The following is a 23,484-nucleotide window of genomic DNA, read 5'->3' as shown; positions in this document are numbered from 1 at the left end:
ATGTAACTCTGCCTGCTGTGCTTGTATTCTAGAAACATCACATGTGGGACACTGCAACCGCTCCGAAGTACGCATGTTATTTTAAAATTGCCTGTTTCTCCTCCTGTCCCTTGCCCTTCGTAGTAAATAAGTGTGCTTTTCAAAACATACCCCATCGTGCTGCCTGGGGCAGCAGGTTCCATTCCCTTTCCCTGCTGCCAGATCGTTGTATTCTTTCAAACCGTTCAGGGGTGACCATTCGTGTTGTGCAAAACTGTGAAATAGCAGCTTTGCCTCATCAGTGACGAGGGCTCGTTTCCATCCAGAGCTGCAGGGAAGGGCTGGGAGCCGTGGGAGAGCAGGGAAGGGGCCGGAGCTGCCGAGGGGGAGCTGCCGTCCCTGTGACAGTCACCCCCGGCCCCAGCCCATGGCACGGGGCGCCTGCGGTACCCAGATGAGTGGGAGCCTCAGCAACCTCGCACCCAAAAGAGGAACCCCCACCAGATGCAGCCTGAAAACTTACCGAGCTGAATAAAAACGGGAAAAGGAAGCTGCAGTAAGTCACAGCCAGAACCAGACACAAAATCTGTATATGCAAAAGTCCAGTCATGTTTGATGTAAAATCCAGCAAACACACACTCTGTTCTCACACAGCTCTGCAAACCCAGCGCCCTCCAGCCGTTTGCATTTGGCGATTTTCTGCCTGTGTTACTTCTACGCTTGTCTCTGGCGGCGCTGCAGCGGGGTTCAATCTGGCCGGGAATTCTGCCTATTCCAGTTTTGGTTTGTGGTTTATTGCAACAGCTCCTCCTCTCCGGGGAATGGGGTTTGTATCCCATTTAGGTCACAAGTAATCTGAATTTGGCAGCTCTGCGTAGGCCTCAGGGCAGTGGGGTGGGGGGAGGCTTCGTCATGAAACTACCACATTCCTCAGACCAGTGGAACAACGGGGCTGAAAAGCCCACGGTGGGGAAAAAATTATGCAGTGAGCCAGAAACTAAAAATTAATAGTCCTGCATGCAAAAGCCCGTCGTCATTAACATCTCCCCGTGTCCCCAGCCCAGCAGCCACCAGCAGGACCTCAGATTCCTCCCGTGGACGAGGCTGTCAGGGACCAGGCTGAGGAGCGCCGGGGGATCGGTCCCACAGCTCTCCGGGTGCTTGGAGAGGCCAAGAGAGCTGTGACCCCCCCGGCCACCACCAGGTGCTCGCCCCCTCTCACCCCCAGACCCACATCAGGGTAACAAAGTGCTTAAACCAAGAGTTTTATTGGCACACACTTACCAGTGGAAGGGCGCAAGATGAGCAGTAGCTGGGGTCTGAACAGCAGCAGCAATAAGATTAGAGTCGTCCCTCGAGCCGGGAGGATGGACATCGCCGGGAGACGGGCGGCTTCCGCTCCCTCTGTCGCCTTCCCACCAACGACATGCTCGGGGAGCAAGGGATGCCTCCAGTCAGTTAGTCCCTGTCCCCTCGCTTTCTAGCGGTGACAAACAAGATCAAAAACTTTGTCAGAGCAGAGGCCATGACGTCCCTTCGCCCTCCCCTCAGTGCTTTCCCTGGTGAAGCTGCCTTGGGGGGGGGTCAGGGTGTCCAAGGGGCTCCAGCCACGTGTGGGGCACAAGGGACACCGGGCAGGACTTGGGCAGCTCCGTGCAATGTTCCTAAACCTCCCCCAGCATGTGGGGGGAGCACCCGCCGGTGGCCCCCGTGGTCCCTCCACCCCAGAGAGACAGCATTGATTCCCCCCAGCAACCATCCCCCAAAACACACAGCCTGGAAAAGCGATTGGGACTTCCTTCTTTATTTAAAAACACAGGGAAAAAAAGGGGTTCTGTCTCCCACATTGAGAGGCGAGGGGCAGGAGGGGGGTAACCGACACCACGGGAGTCACGGAGCATGGCCCGCGCGAGGCACCCCGGCCCTAAGAGCACTTGAGACCCCCAGCCAGCGCTCGCCGCGACGGCTGAAACCGCTTGGGAGTCTTCATAGGAAAGAGCAAACCCGTCTCTCCCACCCCTCCGTCCGCACAAGGCTCCCTCGACCATCACGCATCCCTCGGGAAGCGGGGAACCCCCAGCACGCACACTGCATCCCCAAACGGGAGCAGCTCCGGGGGACGCCTTCACGCCCAGGCAGGGGTGAGGGGACACCAGCGGCAGCGCCCCACCAGGGCCTGGCTGCATCTGCCCGCTCCCTGGGGACGGGATGCGAATCCCCCCCCGCGACACCACCCGCGTTACGGACGGGGCTGGAGCCCGGCTCCACGCGGAACATGCCGGTTTCCGTCTCACATCCAGCCTTTGCACCGCCCTGGGGACGCAGGAGGGTGGGAATGAGAACCAGGAATGAGAACCGGGAATGTCGCAAGAGCGCTGGAGCCGCTGGTGGTTTCTCCTCCTGGATAATTAACCCTAATTGTGCAACAAGCTCCTGCTTTACCATCCCAGGCCCGAGGAAACTTTGCAGTTCTCAAGCAACACGAATACTCGGCGCGCGGTGGTTTGGGCGCCTCGCGCAAAGTAACCATTGTCCCTCTGCATTCCACGTTCTCCAGAAACGAGGTCAGAGCGCTGTCACCCAACGCTGTGACTCTGTGACCGACAGGCGTACCAAGTTACTAAAACCGTTCTGAAACGCCATTTTATGAGCCAAAGAGCAAGTCAGCCTAAAAAAAGGAAAATTTCACATGCTAGTGCAAATAAAGCGAAAAGGAGAAGAAGGAAGAGCATGATCTAGGTTTCTACAATTAAATAACAAATATTAACACTCGCCCTGTACCGTTTGCATTGATCCCTGCTCCTTTTCATAGTTTCAGTGTTCTCCAGCATCTCCACCCCCCTCTGAGCCATCCGTACCCCCAGTTTGGGAGGCCCCGGCCCCCCCCAGCTGCACCGAGGCTCCCCCGGCTGCCGGCCCCGGCACGGGGCTGGGGGGGGGCATCATCCCTGTAGGAAGGTGCAATTCTCATCTCGCTGAGATCCATCGGGCTAATCAGCGCCTCGGAGCAAAACCGATGGAGCTCGGCTGCGTCCCAGGCTGGAGCACAGCTGCCAAACAGCTGGAGACCTGGAAAGGGCAGGGACAAACCAGATTTTTTTTGCTTGCTTCTGGGGAGCACGTTGAGCTGATTTTGCAGAGCTGAGAACACGTAATGCCAAAAAAAGAAAAAAAAATAAAAGAAAAAAAAGAAAGAAAACAAACAAACAAACAAGAATAAAAGGTGACGAGTCCACAATAGAGGGAAGCCTCAACCGCTGCGCACACTGCTGTTTGCAATGGAATTCCCGCACCGGTCACCCGGATTGATCAGCTGGAGTTTATCCGAGATGGGAAAGAGCGTGCCCGTGTCTGACCCGGGACGCGGCCGTGCAGCCGGGCCAAGGCAAGCGCATTTAAAGCCCCCCGTGCCCCGGTGCATCCCTGGCGCCGCTGTAGCCGTGCCCAGAGCTGCGGTGCCCAGGCAGGGCACTGCTCCTGCTCGCGACACACGCTCGGGCACCGCAGAGCCGGGAACACCTGAATTCTCTACACGCCCTTTATCACACCTCCGAGAGGGGCTGGTTTGGTTACGGGGACGAGGAGTTCACACCGCTCTAAACGCTTCTGCTCGTTTTCACTTCAGGGCGGGCAGCAGGCGCCTTGGCTCAACGAGTCTTCCCGGTTTCAGTACGCGCTCGGCTTTTTGGTGCTTTTTGCTGAAAGCACTTCCCCACCCGGGGAACGCCTTCCTGCTGCCCAGGTGTACGCAGTGCAAACCCCACGCCGTGCCTGAGGATGCTCCCGGCCCCAGGAACTGCTGTCACTCCGGCTCCTGCTCGGGAGGTACTGGTGAGCCTTTCGGGGGGACCCTGCCAGTGCCGGGGTTTAACAGTGGCCACGGATATAAAAAGACGTAACTAAAAGCCAGCAGATGTGTTGACACACCATTAGTCAGGCAGTGTAAAGAACTGGTCTCCTGGGGAAAAAAAGTCATCAAAAGGGGAAGCTGCAGCGTGTCCCTTGCGCAGGCGGCCGCAGGCTGGTGTCCCCCCGGCTCTGCCCAGCCACGCGGGGAAGGCTGAGCAGCAGGAAAGGGGAGAAAAATGTTTTTCCCAACACAAGAAAGGCCACGTTCCCCTTCACACCCCTGAGACCTCCTGCCGCTTGCTCCAGGCTTGTTTTGGGGAGAAAGGATGGGGTTGCAGCAGAGGATGCCCCTCATCCAGGTTGCCCTGCCCGGAGGCGGCTTCCGAGACATGGAGCGCCCGGGGCAAAGCGCAGGCAGGAGCGGGCAGGGACCGCGCTCCCCGGCAGAGCTGGGCACCGGGACGCGGGTCCCGCCGGAGCCTGTATCGCAGGGGAGAGCGGTGGTGGAGGGAAGGGGCTGCTTCGCCCCCACCGAGACGACGGGGAGAGCTCGGTCCAAGGCGCTGAGCGGATGCACAGAGACCAGTCCCGGCGCTGGCACAGCTGTGCGCCCTGAACCGCCCCGCGGGGACCCCGGCAGCCGGGGAGGCGGCAAGCGAAGGCCGGGGGGGTGGCTGGACGCCCCGTCAGACGTCGGAGGTCCGGATGCTTTCATCGTCCAGGTCGAAGGCGAACGGCTTCTCCTTGAGATGCTGCGGCTCCGACTTGTGCCGCAGGCGCTTGCCTGGCGCGGCTCCGGCGTCGCGCTCGGCGAAGGCCGGCAGGAACAGCGAGTCCCTCAGCGGCGCGGGCGACTCCTCCGGCGCCGGCTGCTTGCCCTCCGCCGGCGGCACCGGCGTCCAGGGCTGCCAGGAGGAGGTGGAGGGGGCTTTGCAGAGCGCTCGCCTCTCTTCCCCGTGCCTCGGCTGGGAGGGGGCTGCCGAGCCCCCCGGCTTCACCATGGAGGAGGATCTCATGAAGGAGATTTCCTGCAAGGACAGGCGCAGAGTGAGCGCTGGATGGGGTCGGGGTTTGTGCGTGCAACTGCTGGGAGCAATTTGCAAAGCCCTGGGGACGGGGAGCCCTTTACACACTCTGCAGAAGGGGAAAAAAACCCCTAAGGAAAGCAAAAGTCTGAATTAAAGGGCCCTTTGCCCCGTCAGGCTCTCGCTCCTGCCTCAGAGCGGAGCAGGGCTCACGCAGCTCCGGTTCGATGGCTGAATCTCACTTTTCAATCTTTGTCAAGGGAACTTTTCCAGCGACTGGCAAACCAACCCGGAGAGGGCAGGGATCTCACCCTGGAAACGGGCCAACCGAGCGCTTACACAAGCCACGAAATAAATATCCCACGCATTGGCATGGTCTTCATTTGACACCGAGCACGAAGCAGAGAGGAGGTGACCTACCCTGGGGCGGGTTTTCAGGGCCTGGACTGCCCCCGTGATGGCCCGGATCCAGCTGCGCATGTCCTCGGGGCTGTCTGCCTGCAAGACACACCAGCCCCGCTCAGACCTTACCTTCCGCAAGCCCCAAACGCGCCCGGGAAGCCTGGACACGCCGATGGACAGGCGACCGCCGTTCCCAGGGTATTTGCTACTTTAGCCTTGCTTCACAATTTATTTCTTTTTCCAATTTATCCTTGCTTCAAAAATCCCTGCACCGCCCCATCTCCCCCCGCAGAAGGGGAGCCACTCTCCATGTGGTAGCGTTTTTATCTCAGGAGTAGATAAAGCATTTAAGGAAAAAAACCAAAAACAACAAAAAAAAAAAGAGTTGGGGGGGGCGGTGTTCCCAACCCTGCCCCTGCGCAGCCCCGCACTCGGGATGCTCATCGGATCAGCCCGTGCTTCTCTCTCTGCTTTTTCCTGCTCACACCAACAGCCGCTATTATAAATAAGCCCAAGGGGAGAAGTGAAACCGGCCGCAGTTCTCCCTCGCCCGTGACGCTGTTGCAGGCTCATCTGCTGGCGTTTGCCGGGAACAGCCTGTTCGCGGCAGCCGCCGGGAGCTGAACCCACTGCGCAGAACAGCAAACCCCCCCCGGCCCCTCACCTGGATGTAGAAGGTTCTGGAGCTCGTTATGATTTCAAAGAGGTTGTCCCGCATCAGGAGGTCGCTGGAAACAGCAAGAAAGAGATGGTCGCTACCCAGAAGCCATTGTGGATGGAAAAAAAAAATCCATATTTACCCCCATCTCTAGAATGTGCTGGGGAAAGCCTGGCACAACCCGGGGCTCCGGCAGGAGCCACGGTCTGGGGAAACACGGAGGGGAGCATTACCCAGACTTGACCAGGCACTCGTGGGTCTTGCAGACGTCCCTCAGGAGAATCGAACGCAGGGGCTCCTTGTCCTGCGGAGAGGAGAGGAGACGATGACGGGCTCCGCTGGCCACTGGGGCTGGCAGCGCTGGGACGAGCCTCCCACGGAGCCGCCGGCACCAGAGCGCAGCAGCCCCCCACCTCTGCCAGGCCCAGGCAGGGGCTGCTCACCTGCTCGCACTTGTAGTAACTGATGGAAAACTCGTCCAGAACGAAGTACCGGCGCTTCCAGCTCTTCCTCTGGAAAAGAGAGGAGGGAACCGCTCCATGCTGGGCTCCGGGGCTCTCCCCACGCTGTCGCGGTCCAGCATCCAGAGCATCCCGGAGCATCCCTGACCTGCAGGGCAGCATCCCACCGCCACCCGCCCAATGCCGCCCGCCCCCGGCACAGGGGACTCCCAGCACTCACCACGTTCCCCTGCTTCACGCAGTAGCCACTCTTGAGGACAGGTGGCCCGGCGGGCGGCTTGGCAGCCGAGGTGGGGATGTAGCTCTGTGAGCGCCGCAGCAGCGGGTGGGCGGCCACGTCGCTGCCCTCCCCTCCGTCCCCCCCGTTCTGCAACCGGAGAGCAGAGAGTTACCGGGGAGCCGGGCGCGCGCAGGGAGGGGAATTCCCTGCTGGAAGGCAGGACACCAGAGCTGGAGGGAAAGCAGCCCCGAGCGCAGCGCTGCGTGCCAAGGGCTAATTGCGACGCCTGGACACGAGCAGGCGAACGAACCAGCGTGGAGAGCTGATTTCATCTCCTTACGTACAGCTTTTCAGACTGCTGCCCTTTTGGCGCCCACACGTTAAAAACAACATTAAGAAATTGGAAAGGCTACAGAGAGGCCACAGAAGCAGTTTGAGGGCTGAGGAAAACCCCTTGCAGCAGGGGAGGAGGAGGACCTGTCTGTCCGCCTTATCAAACGGCGAGGGGTGACTCAGCCGCACTCAGCCCGTCTGGGGGAAACGCGGGGCACGAGCGGCTCTTCCACCTGGCAGAGGGAGGCAGGGCGAAAATCACCCGCTGGAAGCTGGAGCCAGACAGACCCAAGCTAGGAAACAGGGATGCTCTCCAGCTGGAGAGGGACATATATTGTGGGAATAAGCTGCTCGGGAAAGCCAAAAGTCTCTTTTGGCCAAAAGCCATGTTTTTCAGAGCCAAATTCTCCCAAAACAAACTGCGATGTTGGGAGCTCAGGTAGAAAAATCGTGCTTCCCCTGGCGCCAAGCTGTCTCTCCCCGGGCACGATGCTCACCCTGCTGTGAGCGCTGATGGGCACCCATTCCCTGGCTCCCCCCGAGCACCACCCAGCGCATCCCGAGGGCCGGACCCTGCCAGCATCACCCCTCTGTTCCCCGGCAGTGCCCTCCCTTCCCCCTCGGCAGCGCAGAGGATGGCTGAGGTGAAACATCTGCGCTCATCTCCTTCCCCCGGCCCTCCAACCCCTTCCTCCAGCTCCGCGCTGAGGTTTGAGAATTGCCATGGCAGCCGGGGGGGGCTCTCGCCGCTGCCAGCCTTATATGGCCCCCGCGCCGGTGCGACTGCCGGTGCGGTTAACCAGCGACCTGCCCGCGCGGCGCTTCCAGCACCTTCGACAGGCGGCTTTGCTTTCTCCAAGGACAGAGACGAGCGGCCATTTGGCTGTCCCCAGACTGCCCCCCGGCCCCTCCGGAGAGCGGCGGAGCCGAGCCCCAGCCTGGCTGGGAAAGCCGCCTGCACCCCTCGCCTGGGCTGCACCGTCTCCACCGGGCGTTACGGATGTACGTGTCCAAACCCAGGGATGGGGATGCTGCTGCGAGAGGAAGCGTTACAGCCGGGAGCTGGGGGGATGCTGCCGGCCGGGCTGGGGGTGCAGGCGGAGCGCGGGGCTCCCACCCGCGGTCCCAGAGCCGCTGCAGGGCAGCACCGGCCGGGGCACAGCCAGGAAACCACGGACGCGCCCAGGAAGCTGCAGCAGAGAAATAGCCATTTCACACGGGGCATGCTGCAAGAGCACGGAAAATATTCTGGCAGCCAATGCACCACCTTTAAAAAAAAAAAAACAATCCCCTCTGTGAAAGAAAGACAGAAGTTGAGCAAGGGCCGGGGATGGAGCTCACGGCTCTTGGGATGAGGGGGAGCCCAGCTCGAGAGCCAGGAGAGAAAGCAGCTTTAACTCACGAAACAGAAAAGAAAAGCCACAGGGCCGGCTGCTGCCACTTGTCTGCACGGGGCTGAGGGTCCAGCAGTGGCACCGGGAAGGGACGGCCACCAGCCTGACTGATCCCGCGCGTCGCCGCACCCCACACACCTCCCCACCCCGGCAAACCCCGCGGCCAGGGAAGCGTTAAAAGCGCCTGGCAGCAAAAACACTGCTGCAATGATCTAATTCTCTGCTCTATTTTTAGTGCTGCCACTGATAAGAGCTGAAGCGAGACCCAGAGCCGGACGAGCGCCCGAAGGTGGCAGACACCGACGGCCACGTGCCGAGGGCAGGGGCTGCAGAGCCACAGCCAGCGGTGACGGCCACCGCCTCCAGCATGGGACAGGCCCTTTGGCTGCTTCGATGGGGGCAGCAAGACGGGGTCCCTCTGCCCGGGGCATCTCGAGGGGGGATTTGGACCCAGGACGGGCGGGTGGATGGTGCAGGATGATCGGGAAGGTGTGCAGGAGCAGATTCACCCCTCCTCCTCCTCACGCCCCCCGGTCTCATCACTTCACAGCGAGACAGAGGTGCTGCAGGGCGCTAAGCGCAGCTATTTGTACACCCCAGAGCGGGAAGCGTTTGCAGGCACCGAGCTGGTTTCCAGAAATGAAAGTGCGAACCAGCCTCCCCAACAGCCAGCAACTGCCTCCAGCCCCACGGCTGGACCTCCCCCGGACCCCGCAGCTCCCCCAGAACCCACACCCCAGCCCAGCACCACGTCGGGGGACCCACATCCACAAGCTCTGCTGCTCTGACACGCGGGTTGGAGAAGGACAGAGCCCACCGCTGCTGTGTATTAACAGTATTTCTGCACCCATCGCGCTGCTCGGGGCACAGCAGGACGCTGGAGCGATAACGCCCCGACACGCGCTTTCCCCGCGCTCTCCCTCCCCAGCGCAGGAATCCGAGCATCGTTCGCAGCAAGTGCTTTGCAGACGCAGCCCCACTCGCCTGGGAAGGCGGCACAGCCTTGCGGGCAGGGCAGCCACAGAGCAGGAGCCAGGCACCAAACCCAGCGGCGGGGACCCCTCAGAGCCCGGCTCAAGCACCGAAAGGCCCCCGGCAGCCGTTCGCACCCCGAGGCGCAGGGACATGGAAGCGGGGTGTGGAGGGAATGCCCTCGCCCAGCTACGCGTGGGGAGAGCTGCCACCTTTTCTGCTTATCCCCATTAGGAGCTGCTCTTAAAACACAGGGAACAGAGAGAGCGAAGCGGGGTGCTGACACGGCAGGGATTTTACCCCCAGGGTCTGGGACGCTGCACGGATCCTGCCAGCTCACCTGGTTGATGGAGATGGGCGTGTGGACCACCACCCCCCCGATGATCTCGGTTTTATAGGCCACCTGGGGCTTCCTCTCCTGGGCCTGGGGCACCACCGGAGGCTTCGCGATCTCTGCGGACGGTGGGACGCTGCCACCCTTTGGCACCTACGGGAGAAAGAAAAGGGTGAAGGGCACAGGCGTGACTGTGCCGGGCAGTCCCACACCTCCCTCATCTCTGTCCTTCCAGCCTAAATGCAGCTATGTCCCTTTAAAAACTCATAAATGAACAAGCCACCCCAATTAAGGAGGGTGTGGGCCCCGCCGCGGCGGTTTGCAGGAGGCGCTGAGACGGGAGATGAGAGGTGGTGAATAATTAAGCATCAACTCACATGAGTCTGCGACTCGCCTCTGCAGCCCAATGCGTTTGTGGGACACTCGCTCCTTTAATTGTCCCCGCTCTACTTACGGCTAGGCTTAATGACGAGCTTCCCTCTGCCTAACGAGGCTGAGCAGCAGCACGTCCGCAGGGGCACGGCAGACAGCCGGGCGCTGGGTTACACGCCGAACGCATGCGTGTCCCCACCAGCCGCGGCCGCACAGGTTGGGTCTCCGCTGCAAGCGGCCCCATGTCCCCGGGCAGAGCCTGCGCCGCGGGGACCCAGCTCCCAGTGCCGCCATCCTCCTTCCCTCCGGCACCCGGCTCTGGACAGGACGGCAGGTTTCCATGTTTTCCTTCCTGAGTCTGCAGTTCCACTTCTCTAATGCCATTAATTGGGGTCTCTGGCTCCAGTCCACCCTCCTGCCTTCCACCCCGAAGCGCACAGGGAGTGACGCACCGTCCTCTCCGTGCAAACGCACCATGCGTTGGCTGCCGGCTGGGCAGGCAGAGCTCTCGGCTGCTCTGACGTCCCCTGGTCTCATGTTTAGGCTGAGACCTGGCTTAAGTCTTGGGGGACAGAGATCTGGGTTAGCAAACCCATGCGCAGGAGAGCAGGGAGAGCCAAGGAGGAGATCCCGGCCACCCCACGGCCACGCTGCCTGCGCAGGGCCCCGGCTGCTCTCCAACAGCCAGGCTCAGCCGTCGCAGTTCAGGTGCCATCCCGTCCTGCTTCCGAAATGCCGCTGCCACGAGAGCGAGTGGCCGGACCATGGCAGGGTCCCCCCCACGGCTGCGCTGCACAGCCCCGTGCGGAGCACCAGAGCCCGCGGGCACTGGCCGCCTGCCCCGGCAACGCGGGCGAGCACGAGGCGAGGCCAGGGAGCCGGCACGGGGCGCCCGGATGGAGGAAACGGTTTCACAACGCGGCTGCAGAGACATTGCGTGTGCGGGCAGAGGGAAGGAGCTGCATCTCTCTGCAGGGGGAAGGTGCTGCTCAGCACCCGGCACCGGTCAGTGCGGCTCCTCCTGCAGAACCGAGCAGAGCCCCCTGTCACCGTCACGCTGCACACCTCGTGCCCTGAGCCACCGAGGCCCCGGCTGCCGAGACAGCGAGCGGGGTGAGGAAACACAGGAACCGATTTGCCAAGAGCAGAGGAGAAGTCTCCGTGAGAAGCGGAAGCTGAACCTGGATCTCTGCACCGGGAGCAACACCCAAACTGCTGCCCCGTCCTTCCCATCCCCCTGCGGCCGGCGGCGAGGTCTGATGTGGTGCGATGCTCCCCGCGCCCAGAGCCCGGCAGAGCCCAGGGCCAGGGGCAGACCGGAGGCTGGTAAGGGTCCAAACCCCGCCGACAGCCAGAGCGTCTCCCTGCAGCCCTTCTGTGCCTCTCCACCCACTGCGGAGCGATGAAGCCGCTGCAACCCGGAGCATCCCAAGGAAACCCAGGCGCAAACGGAGACCCACGGGAAGGTGCAGAGCGGGGAGAGGGATTTCCCACGCTGGGCAGGGCGGCCGCACCACCCGCACCCCGGCAGCCCTGCGTTTCCCAGCCAGCCCGTGGGAACTCCTCCCTGCAGGGCTGGATGAGCCGGTCGCCAGCCGGGACACCGCCAGAGTCGGGAAGGGCTGGCCGACGTCAGGGAATGAAAGTCACCGCGGTTCATTGCAGAAACAGAAGACGCACCTCTTCCTACCACCACCTCGGCCCGGCAGATCAGCAACACGCGGTGCCCGCAGGCAATCACCCCAGGGTACACGTGGACTGGTGTCGCTGGCGGGCTCTGGTTACTGCTCCTACCTGGTTTTGGTGGGGTTTTTTGTGGCCAATATCACCTGAACTCATAGAAAGAGAAGGTACAAGCCAGAGCCTGTGCCATCAGTTTGGCAGCTTCGGGCACAGAGGCTGTCACATTTAATGTTATTTGCAGATATAAAAAGAAAATACAAGCCAGGTCTGGCCTTGTAGATGAGTTTCCCACGGAGACAACACAGCACTCTGGTGATTTTTAACAAAAAATTCAAGGCAAAAAGGTTATTTGATAGGACCCGATCCTAAACTGTTCATCGTGATTTTTCCATATATTCAGTTCACAAACCATGCACAACACGCATCAGCGCACGATCCAGTAAAACCCTGCCAGCATCAAACATTGGCAACGCTGCTAATTGCAGGCGCCCGGAAGCCTGCAGTGCCCCCGACCCTTCCGCGGGGATCCCCCGCATCCCGAGGCCGGGCAGAAGCCCCCAGCGCCGAACCCGGGCGCTGCCGACGGAGCCCCGAACGCAGAGGGAGCGCGGCACCGTCCCCCAGCGCCGGGAGCGGCGGGCAGCTGAGGAGCACAGACTCCGCCAGTTACTGGGTCAGCGACCATCAGTTTACGGTCCCATGAACGCCACAGCGGATGAGAGGAGATGGCAGACAAAGTCCTTTGAATCCAGGCACGACCCGCCCCGCGACGCCCGACAGTGCAGCGCTCTGCCTCGTCACAAGACCCAGTGTTCCAGAAAGAATAAAAACTGAGTAAATAAATTACTGAAGCACAAGAAAGATGCCCTTGGACAGCCACAGCGAGGAGCTGGTTATGGGCATCCCAGCCAACAGGAGGGAAACGGCCCCAGAGCGGACGGGGATGGGGACGGGGATGGGGACGGATCCCACAGGACCTTCCCCAGGGTGCAGCCGCCGTCCCCCACAGAGCTGGGGGGAGCCGGGGGGGAAAGATGCCCGAGCAAACGGCAGCATTCCTGGGGATGGCGGAGGGAACATCCCCCGCCTGAAACCAGAGCCTTGAGAGGGGTCACCGGGCGGCTCTGGCCTCGCAAAGGGACAGGGTGACGCCGCCCAGCCCCGCACACCAAAGGGCTGCATCGCCAGCACGCCCCCCCCTGCCCGGAGCGTCTCTGCCCCTGCGCAGGGGCAGAACCGCACACAGCCCCGGGGTGGCCGGGCAAGAGCCCTGCTCTCATGGGGCCGCCCAGGGGACGCTCCCCTGGGAACGAGGGGCTTTCGGGAGCTACAGCCCCGTGCTACAGCTGCTTCACTCAAGAGCAAACCAAGGGGCGCGGCAGGCGCAGAGCCAGGTCCAGAAGGACGAGGCGACGCTGCAGCCACCAGCTGGGAGCTGCGCGTCCGTCCTTCCCCACTGCAGCCTCGGCACTAGCCCAGAAGGAAGCCTGGCAAGTTCGGCACGGACCGGCTCCCGGGCCAGGGACAGCCCGGCCACCCCCGCGGCTGCTCCCCAGGTGGGGCCGGGGGGACGACGGAGAGGGAGGGCAGGGCAAGATGGAAAAGCACAGCTCTTCCAGGCGCGCGGAGCAGCCCGCCAAGGCAGGACGCAGCAACCCCAGGGAGGAGCCCAACGTAGCCTACCGTGATCTTACTGGCCCGGTTCAGCGCCTCCACCCAGTCCTGCAGGTCCTTCTGATCGCTGGCTTGTAAGAAATAGCGCTGAGACAGAGCATTGATAACTGTCAGAGAGGGGAACGACAAGAAGAGTCAGGGGACCCCGTTCGCTGCTCAGCATCCTTAAAGCAAACTAAACGATAAATCAACACGACAGCATCTCTCGATTCCCCTTCCCAGAGCGATTTGCAGATATCGTTCTCGTAACCTCTCGCATGGAAAAGCGGCGGAGGGACGTGGAGGGGGGACACGGGGAGGCTCTGCGGGGACAGAAGCGCAGGGCTGAAGCCAGGCTTACACCAAGGCTGCGGCATGGCCCAAACGAGGACTTGATCTAGCGCTGAATTTACCGCCCAGCACGGGGTGTTTGAGGGCCCCTTGGGAATCCCTCCCCTCGGCACTCGGGCTTTAACTCCCATCCGAAACGTCGCTGTGAGCCCCAGGAGGTCCGGGGAGCTCCTCGGGAACATGCTCCCCGCAGACTCCCCAGCGAGCGCTGCCTCCTGCCCGGCAGCCGGACGGGGCAGAGCAAGCTCTCGGAGGATTCCTGCACCAAAAACCTGGAGATGTTTTTAACTGCACAAGGTCTTGCTGAAGCTCCCCTGAGCGCTGCCACACCGGGGTCCCCGGAGCAGCCCCGTCCCCGCGGGGACACGCGCCGTGCGCTCTGGTCTTGGGCTACATCCCTTGCGGTAAAGCACTGCAAAGGCAGCCCCCATCCCCTGGGACAAGTACGTGCTCGTGCTGTCGTTCCTGTTGCTCTGAACCCGGGTTCACGGCTCAGGCACACGGCACAGCGGGGGTCGTGCTGAGGCCATTTGGGGAGGGGGGGAATTGGACACGAAACACCCCTTTCCCTGCGCCAGCAGGAACAGACCCTTAGGCTGGCATTAAAGAGGAAAAAAGCCCTGTATCGCACAACGGGACACTCGGAAAGGATTCAAGAGCACAGTGAAGGGACCATCACGGAGGGGACCCATAGGGTCGTGCCTCCATCACCAGGCTCGGCCCGTGCATCTCGCACGGGGGGTGACAGCGACAGGGCCACTGCCCGGGGCTGAGGCTCACACTAGCCCTACGCTGGCCCTCTAGCACGGTGTGCGCTGGCAGCATCCCCTTCCCTCCCGCGGGTCTGTCCGGCAGCTCACGCAACCGCAGCCTCCCGCCGTGGGGTGTCCTCAGAGCCCCCCCTCACTCACCAAAGCAGAACGGGGTTTTCGGCTTCTGTTTTGGGGTGGCGATGCTAACCTGCAACACAGCAAATCAAAGAAAATAGCTAAAGATAACAGCACACACCGACGGCACGCACTGGAGATGGAAGTTTCCACCCACGCACCTGTGGAGGAGGGGGAGCGGGTGCTCCCCGCGCTCACCCCAGCCCCCGTCCCGCACCCACGCTGCAGGTGAGCGCGGGGCTGAGGAGCGAGCGCCCGGCCGTGGGCGAGATTGGGGGCACCGCCTGCCCTCCCGGACCCGCACGTACCCCTCTGCAAACGGGGGGAGACCAGCCAGCTCGGGCCAAACGAACGTGGCCAGGGCCCAATTAGCACGTCCTCCCCGCGCAGCTCCCCGCCGGAGCCCTGCTGGGTGCCACCGCGGGAGCCCACCACGGGGCATCCTCCCACCCCAGGCTCTGTGTCCCCCCCCGGAACGGCCGGGCAGGACCCCCCAGCAGCACGGCGGTGCCCGGGAGGATGAGACGCGGGAGTGGCGGCGCAGCTGCGCGCGCTGTCGGGCACTGGCCCGTGTCGGGCGGAAGGCAGCCCGCGTGCGGCCGGCAGCGAGCGCGCGGTCCCGGGGGAAGGTCAGCGCGGAGACGGGGCTTTCATCTCCCGCCATCCCCCCCGGCGCTGGCTGCGCTGCAAAGCAAAGAATTCAAAGCTTTCAAAGGCCTCGAATACGCGAGTTTCTGCCGGACTAACACAGTCGCTCTTGTCAGCAATTAAGAAAATTGAGGGAAAATAGCAGTGGTTTCTCCCTAAAGAGTAGGAATCATTTATATAAGAATAATACTCCCCAGGGCTTTGAGCACAGCATTCGTGGAGTATTTATTCTGACAGGCGTCCTCCTTCGGAGCCACTCTATAATGCTTTAAATATGTTTTCTCAAGCAAACCTCCATTTTTCTGGCATATTTACAGAGGGTAGTTAGAGCCGCCGGCATAACCCAATCCTGCAGTTTGTGACCAAATGCTGTCCTACAGCAATTTGCATTTAGACTAAAACGTATATAATTTATACATGAGGCTCCATCCGAAATGGGGAAGGCTCAGCCTCCCAGCGTTGCTTCATCTGCGCTTAATTTATAAATCATGATTCAGCAGGAACAGGGAGATCTGTCCAGTTCTTTATCCGGCTCCGGCACGGGGCTGAGCCTGGCGCGGCGGCCACGAGTCCCTGCTCCCCCGGCAGCGGCCGAGGGGCAGCTCACGGAAAGGGACGGTGGCAGCTCCGCTTTCCACGGCCGCGCTGCAGCCACAGCTCCACGCGTCCAGTCACCAGCCCCACAACAGTTCTCATTTATTCCACTATTTTCACCTTCCCGTGGAAGCCGGATAATGCCGTTAAGACACACAGAAGACAGAGCTTCCAGAAAGCCTCTAAGCACCGGGGAAAGCTACTGGTGCCCCCAAACCCATGGCAAGGGGGACCCTGTGACCGTCTCTACCTCCCCATCTTCATTCCTTTACAAGAGGAAAATGGTTCACACTGAGAGCAACCAGCCATCGGAAGAATCTCCCCAGGGACGCGGAGGAGTCCCCAGCATTGGGCACTTTTAAGATTCAGCTGTGCACCTTGCCTAGACCCTGCTTTTGCCAAGAAGGTTGGACCAGACGACCCCTGAGGTCCCTTCCAACCCGGGATTCATGGCAGAGTGGTTCCTCTTCCTCCCGCGCCGGTCTGCGGGTGAAGGCAAACACCCATCCCAGCGCTGGGACCCCCCCCTCCCCACAGACCCGCTCAGGGGGCGCAGGGAGGACGGCAGGGGCTCGGGCAGGACCTCGCGTCCTGCACCGCTGGGGCAAGCCATTGCCTCTCCCAGGAAAGCCACACGGAGAGGGGACAACAGGGACCCTTCATGTTCCTTCCGCCCCACCCTGACGTTACCTTGGAGATGTAGGTCAGCTGCAGAGATCCCACAGCTCCCGCACCGATGGCCAGGTTCTGCAAAACATTTAAGGAGCAATGGGAGTGAAACGGCAGGGGGAACACGGAATAGGCGAGCCAGGCTGTCATTCGGTGTCACTGGGGTCAGGCAGCAAAACCAACAGCCCCGCTGCCGGCCCCGGCCGCTTCCCCTCCCCGGGCACCTGCTTCACCTCGTGCCCCACCAGCAGCTGGGACCGGCCACGCTGTGCTGCCCCCAGCGTCGTGCCCGTCTCGCTCCCCTCCGCACCCCCGTCCCGCTCACCGCCCCGTGCACACAGGTGCCCGACGGGCTCCGAGTCCCGCGGGACCCAGAGAGCAAGAGTTTGGGCCAACACCGGCCAGCGGGAGCTTCCCCTTCCCCGCTGAACAAGGCAACGAAGAATCTGCTGCGAGATGCTCTTCAGGAAGGCAGGTGCCTCCCCAGCCTACAAGCAGTGCTCGGGCACCGCGGGCTTCCCTGGAGGGTCTTCCCAGAGCTCGGCTTCGCTCTTGCTCTCTTGAGCTTGACCACAAGCGCTGGGGCAGCTCCCAGAGACGTGGGGCACATCACAGACTCCATCTCCCCCAGCCGCCCGGCTCCTGGTCTAAGTGCTTTTGCTGCACGACACCACTTCCAAGAGTACAAGTATTCCTAGGATAACCTTTTCTCCAGGGTATCAAGCTGCTGCTGGGGCAGTCCTGGAAAGCCCAGGAGTGGCAGGGGGCTGCTCTGCTGGAGCCTGGTCGCGGCTGCACCCAGCCACAGGAGACCCCACCAGACAACTGAGGCAGCAGACAGGACCCTCCTTCCCGGACCCAGAGCAGCCGCCTCCACCAGGGAGCCTGAGATCCAGCTAACGACTTGCTAACAGCTTCCACGAAGCCGGGAGCAGCGCGGGAGCCTACCTGGGGGTTGTCCATGTACCACAGGAGGCAGTTGGCCTGGGTGTCCAGGATGAAATACCTCCGCAGAAACTTGCCACAGGTCTCATTTTCTTCAATGTCCAGGAACCCGCAGATACGGTTCTGTCGATCCAAGTACGGCATGCCGGGCTCCTTCTCGCATCACCCTGCAGAGGGAGCGGCAGGCAGAGGTGGGTGCTCTGCTCCCGCAGCCCCAGCTCCCCGGGGAGCTCCTGCGCCTACAGCCACCTCAGCCCCTCAGCGCCAGACGTGCCGGGATGCCAGCACAGTCCCTCAGCCCCCATCCCAGGGAAGGGACCACCTGCCGGGGTTGGTCCAAACGAGCACACCGACCGCCTCCCCTCGCTGAAAATCGAGGCATTTTCACCAACGTGTTCCTCCCTGCAGGGGCGCACATCGCTGCCCAGCCCCGAGAGCTGCCAACCCCACCACAGCCATGCCGCAAAGGCGTGAAAGCCCCCACGAGGCTGGGCAGAGGGGCTGGGGCTTTGCTGCTCAGCCAGCTCCCCTCTCCGCACCACGTCCCACCGCCGAGCATCCTGCCGGTCCAGCCTCCCAACCTGCCCGTCCAGCCTCCCAACCTGCCCAGACCTCCTGCTCCTCTCCCAGGCCGCCGCAGCCACGGCGTAACGCACGAACAGCAAAGTCAAGCGGCTGCCACTGTGTGTCTGGACCGCGGGGAAGCTGCCAAACCCAACCATCACCCAGCACGCCTTTGTGACAAGCGGGGTGCCAGCGTGCCGGCCCCGGGTGCAGGCAGGAGCGGGCAGAGCAGACCGAAATAGCTCAGCAAGGAGCTGCAGGACTTTGGGGAGCTGCAGATGGACTCAATCATCGGGCGCTGCTGAACAAGCTACTTGCCGGCCCAGCTCCGAGACCACTCGTGGCACAGGGCTGCACCAGGGCCACTGGGATGTCCTGGGCAGTGACAGACCGAGTGACAGCCCCAAACTGCCCCTGTCACAGCGGCGGCTGCATCTCACGGAGACGGGCTCAGCAGCATGGGGCAGCCCCATGCCGCAGCTCAGGCCACCAAGAGAGGACAAAGTAGCCACAAAGGATTTGACACGAGACACCAGGTCGCCGGGAACCATAAGAAAAAATAATCCCGAGGCAGAGTGCGTGCTAGAGAGAGCCCGAGCACACTCCCAGGAAATGGAAAACAATCTGCAACTCCAGCAGAAAATCTGTGCAGCCAGGATGCCGAGTCAGCAGGGAAAACAATGACCCATCGCCGCGGGGCCAAGCCGTGTCACCAGGTCTGCTGCGGGCACGGACCCCCCGGCGCTGCCCCCCATCCAGGATGAGCCACCCCCGAGCTCGAGCTGCGAGCAGAGCCGTGCCGGCACCACGGAGCCCTCCGCAGCAGCAGGAGAAACGCCGTGCCGACCTGCCGCAATGGCCCTGGGCAGCCGGACGGAGAGCACAGCAGCTGCGGTGCCCATCGGTGGGCTCTGCCTGTGCCCCCCTGTGGGCACAGGATGTGGGGGAGCCCGAGCATCGCTCTGTCACCCCGCGGGAGCAGCGGGGCTCTGAGTCAGCGGCAGTGGGTGCACGTCGGCACCGCTCCCATGCGGCAGCGGCTCCCACCCACCCTCCACAGCACCTGGCACCCCTGGGTCTCTGCGCCATCGCTTCCAGCCCCTTGTGGGAAGCAAAAGCAGCACCGAGAGCCACCGGTGGGCCAGGAACATCCCCCCGCCCGGGCAGAGCCCCCTCCCCACGGCGCAGGGGGGACGGGTGGGGACGGAGGCAGCGGTTACCCAAAGGATGCGAGCTGAACCCAGTGAGGTCTGTCCGGTAGCAGAGGGGTGACTCGCGCAGGTGCCAGAAGTGGAGGCTGCACAAATAAAAGATCTCATGCAGAAAAGGAGGAAATACTATTTTTGAGCCGAATAGCGGCAGTGGAGTGGGGCCCTGAGAGGCAAGTGTTGTGCAAGAGCTGTGGTGCAGCTGCAAAGGTAGAGGTGGCAGAAAACAAGCCAACCTGTTGTCAGGATCTCGGGGTTTATCACCAGGGTTTCAGAGATGGGTATCAGGGCTCTGCTAGGAGGGAAATCGCACCGCTTCAGTAGCAGAGACTGGTTTAAAACAACACACGTGCCCTCATACAAGGGTTATGTGGGCACCTCACATTTTACTGCTTTTTTGTGGGGTTATTTTCGTGGCGGGGGCGGGGGGGGAAGCACACAGAGAGCAGATTCCCAAGTGCCTTCAACCATACCAACATGTTCAGACCAGGCCTCACAAATTGCCTCTTTCTCCTGCTGCTAATAAAAGTCCCCAGATTTCTGCTCACGAGAGGGATGAGGAAGAGCCGAGCTGTGCCGCGGGCAGCGCAGGGACGAGCCCCCAGCCCCACAGGGCTCCCTGCGTTCCCCTTCTGCCATCCTTAATCAATTCGGGCTCAGCTGAAAGCCCACAAACCAGCTCAAGCCTCCTGTGCGAGCTGACCCCGGGCTGCACTTGCTGCAAAAACCGCTGGGCAGAGGAGATCGCCATCGCCCCGCACTCTGCCCTCCAGACCACACTCCTCCTCAGCGAGCGATGATCTGCCCCGTCCCTTCCCCGGGGCAGGGCACTCCGCTGGAGCTCGGGACCCCCAGGTCCCTGTCCCCTCACGTCCCACTGCCTGCAGGACACGAACTGCCCCTCGCAGCCACTGAGAATTCCACTTTTCCATAGGAAAAAGATAAAAGTAGCATCTCCAGTTCCAGCAGCATGTGGGTATTCGGTCCCCCTGCTCAGGAACTCTGGAAGGGCAAGAAAATGCTCCGTCTGCACTAAGGTTTACTATTTATACAGCACTTCGTAAACTCCAAGTCATAAATACTTCTATGCAAAAGCCAAACTTGCGTTTGCTGTAGGAAGGACATAAGACTAAACCTGAGGGGGAGAAAAAGAGGGACCTCACAGAAAACCAGCATCATCCAGTGCGGATGAGTCCCTGGAGGCCTCACAGCTTCCCAGGACATCCTTTATGGAAACATGATGGACATCGCACTGGCACCGGGCACAGGAGGCGGCGATTTATGGATGATGCCCATGCCCGATTCATGGAGGCTAATCTGCCATCGACAACTTGAACTTCCCGAGCATCGCACTGGATCAGGCCCTCAGGATCTCATTAGCAGATCCTGTTTATGAATTTATGCCATTTTGTAGTGAAGCACATCAGAGACTTCCAGGACTCTCCCCTGCCGCTGAAGCAGCTGACTTCCCAGCTCTTTCAGAGTCATAATATCCCACCAGTTAATGAGACGACAAGAGCAATTAGGCTATAGAAGGAGGTTTACAGCAAAAATACCCTCTCACCTGCCTCCCGAGATACAGGTGAGCGCTCCCCAGGGAGAGGCAGAAGGTGCAGGGCACCGTCCAAACGGCACCCGAGCCCCTCTCTGCGGTCACCGCTGGCTCAAAGGCCTCGTGTGCAGCCACACAGCCAGACTTTCCAGGAAGCACCCGCAGGACGCCAGCGCTTCACCGCACTGTCGCGGCTGCCCGTGCCCTGCTCTGTCCTGCTCCCGGCACAGCGACCCAGGGACACCCTGCAGCAGAAAAAGCCAAGGCAACAGGAGACCTGGCACTCAGAGCATCGCAGCAGCACTGGCCAGAGGCAGCTCCTCGGCACCTCTCTCCGCAGCGCGGCCCATTGCACCTGCAGGCAGCCACAGCAGGAGCATCATCATCCCCCTCCTCCTCCTCTCCCACGCCTGTCTGCCCGAGCTGTCCCGGTGCCGGTTGGGGTGCAGGATGACCACCCCCGTGTCACCAGGGCTCCGCTCTGCGGTGTCCGCTGTCCCCACGCAGTGCCGGCGCGCGGGGCGATGGCTGCAGCCGCAGCGGGTGCAGCACCACTTCCTTCTACCTGCCCGTGCAAAGGAGTTTCCAGAGCTCGCCCCGCCGACGTCTATCCGGCGGCTGACACACGAGACAGACGGTGTAGGCAGAGCCCAGTAGCTAACTCCTGCTAATTCCAGACATTTGCCTTAATGAAATAATTAACCTGTTGAAAGGCCGGCTGGGAGCAGCGAGGAGACACTTCTGCACCTCACCACAGAACACCGGCCAGGGGAACACGCTCCGAGCGGCTGCGGATCCCAAATCGCCCCCGCGCATCTGCCACCGACCCCGCAGACCCAAAGCGTGCGGCGCTCCCCCATCTCCCACAGGGACCCCGCTCCCAGAACCGCGGGGTCATCCCGGCAGGAGCATCCCCCGCTGCCCCCAGCTCCCCCGTCCCCCCGCTGCCCCCCAAGCACCAAAGTGCCGCCCCCGCCGCCCCCGGGAGGCCTCTCCCCACCGGACGAGGCACGGATGCTCCCAGCCGCTGCCACCGGAGCTTCTGCCTCATCCCCGGACCGACGGACCAGCCCCACGGCGGCCGCTCCACCTTGGGGCCGGAGCCCCGCGGCCGCCTCCCGCCCGCCCCCGGAGAAGCCCCTTCTCGGGGGGAGCCCCGGCGGGCGGGGGGGGCCGGCGGGAGGATGGGGACGGGGGTCCCCGGCCCGCCCCCGCGGGGGAGCGCAGCCCGCGGGCGGGCGGCGGCTCCGCGCGTCCCCCCCCGCGCGTCCCCCGCACTCACCCCGCGGCGTCCCTGGGCTGCGCGCCCCGCGCGGGGCCGGCGGAGCGGGCGGGGGGCGGGCGGCGGCGGAGGGGGTGTGCCCCTGGCTCCGCGTCGCTTTTTTTCCGGGTTAATTACGTCTCCCATTAGCAAACCCGGCCCCGGATGTGAGTGCGGGGCGCCCGGGCGGCTCCGCGGGGCGGGGGAGGGTCGCGTCGTCCCCCCCTCCCAGCGCACCGGCTCCGGAGCGCTCCGGCCCCCGGGGCGGGGGTCCCGCTGCCGAGCGGGGCTGGGGCCAGCCCCGTGCCGGTCGCCGCCCCGAGCTTTGCAGCCTCGCCGCGGGGTGGGAGAGCTCCGCCGGGGGCCCCCGCCGTGCCCGGGGATCGGGCCCTTCCTGGCAAACACCTCCCTCCGCCCCCCGGTTTTGCTGTCAAACCCGGCAAAATTTGCTCAGGTAAATCAACATCCCCCGGCGGCTCTGCTCTCTCCCCGGGACGCTCCGGCAGAGCCCCCCAGGCCCATCCCCAGAGCTGCCCCACAGGGTCCCTGGAGACGGCTGCGTCCCCCCCACACGCACCTGAACCTGCCCCTCCCCGGGCCCAGCGACCCTGACCGAGCCCCCGCCCGGGGCAAGAGCCGCCGCAGCCCGGCTCAGATGCTCAAAACAGCAGGTGGGTTCTCATGCGAGAGGGGTTTCCAGGGACAGACACGCTGTGGGGGTCCTGCCCCACAGTTGGTGCTTGTAAGAAAGGCAGGTATTGCTTTTGCAGAGGAGAAAAGCCGTTCCCATCAGAGGTGACGTGACAAGGGAATGACTAAGACAGAGAGGCTCCAGCAAAGGCTTGTAGAACATCTCTTATCACACAGACAGAAGGACAAACTGATTCCTCCTGGATTAGTGTCTAGAAGGGGAGTCAAACATTTAACCAGGGCTAATGACATTGAGCAATCTTTTACCAAAAAGGAAAGAAATAAACTAGTCAGATAATCCCTTTAGGTGTAGCATAAAGAGAAGTAAACAGAGGCAGGACATCCGGGAGGAATTTTAAGCGCCTCCGACAGACTGTGAACCCTGGAGTACCCAACCAATGGGAAACAGGGGAGGGAAAAATTCAGCTGGGATTAGGAAATAAAAAGGTGTGTTTCAAGAACTGAAAGCGTGCCTGCTTGCTAGGTCACCCGCTCTTGCAAGAACATGAATAAAGATGTGCTTCACAGAGGATTCTGCCTGAGCCTATTTCATTCGGACCGGAACTTATTTCTCACAGTGCTCACACCGACACGGATGCAGAGTCCCAAGGCTTCCAAACTGTGTGGGGCATCGTCGCTGCTTCACAAAACCTTTCCCCACTCCCACGGCCTTACAGCAGTGTGTAACATCAAATACGGCAGCGGCTGAGCGAATCCAAGCAGTGAGCGCAGCGTGCGGCGGGTGAATCGCCCCAGCTCCTGCGCTGGGCTCAGAGCCAT

General features: G+C 62.0%; 1 protein-coding gene across 5 annotated transcripts; it reads right to left on the bottom strand.

The window, feature by feature from the left end:
- Positions 1-1,767: 1,767 nt before the first annotated feature.
- On the bottom strand, positions 1,768-22,106 carry PLEKHA2 (pleckstrin homology domain containing A2). 5 transcript variants are annotated; one of them, XM_074563922.1, is made up of 13 exons: positions 20,766-21,651; positions 19,214-19,290; positions 17,433-17,596; positions 16,506-16,562; positions 14,598-14,646; positions 13,366-13,463; positions 9,634-9,780; positions 6,595-6,741; positions 6,357-6,425; positions 6,147-6,217; positions 5,920-5,983; positions 5,274-5,351; positions 1,768-4,856 (listed from the first exon to the last, which is right to left on the bottom strand). In XM_074563922.1, the coding sequence occupies exons 3-13, from the start codon at positions 17,571-17,573 to the stop codon at positions 4,515-4,517; spliced, it is 1,263 nt and encodes a 420-aa protein (XP_074420023.1). In that variant the 5' UTR covers positions 17,574-17,596; positions 19,214-19,290; positions 20,766-21,651; the 3' UTR covers positions 1,768-4,514. The 5 variants fall into 5 exon arrangements, with proteins under 5 accessions (XP_074420023.1, XP_074420020.1, XP_074420025.1 ...); XM_074563919.1 differs by lacking the exons at positions 19,214-19,290; positions 20,766-21,651 and adding an exon at positions 22,036-22,106; XM_074563924.1 differs by lacking the exons at positions 19,214-19,290; positions 20,766-21,651 and adding an exon at positions 21,754-21,953.
- Positions 22,107-23,484: the final 1,378 nt, after the last annotated feature.

The sequence above is a fragment of the Larus michahellis genome, chromosome 20 (assembly GCF_964199755.1).
Source record: "Larus michahellis chromosome 20, bLarMic1.1, whole genome shotgun sequence".
NCBI lineage: Eukaryota > Metazoa > Chordata > Aves > Charadriiformes > Laridae > Larus > Larus michahellis.
Note: the sequence above shows the minus strand (reverse complement) of the source record. Positions and strands in the feature narration are given on the sequence as shown.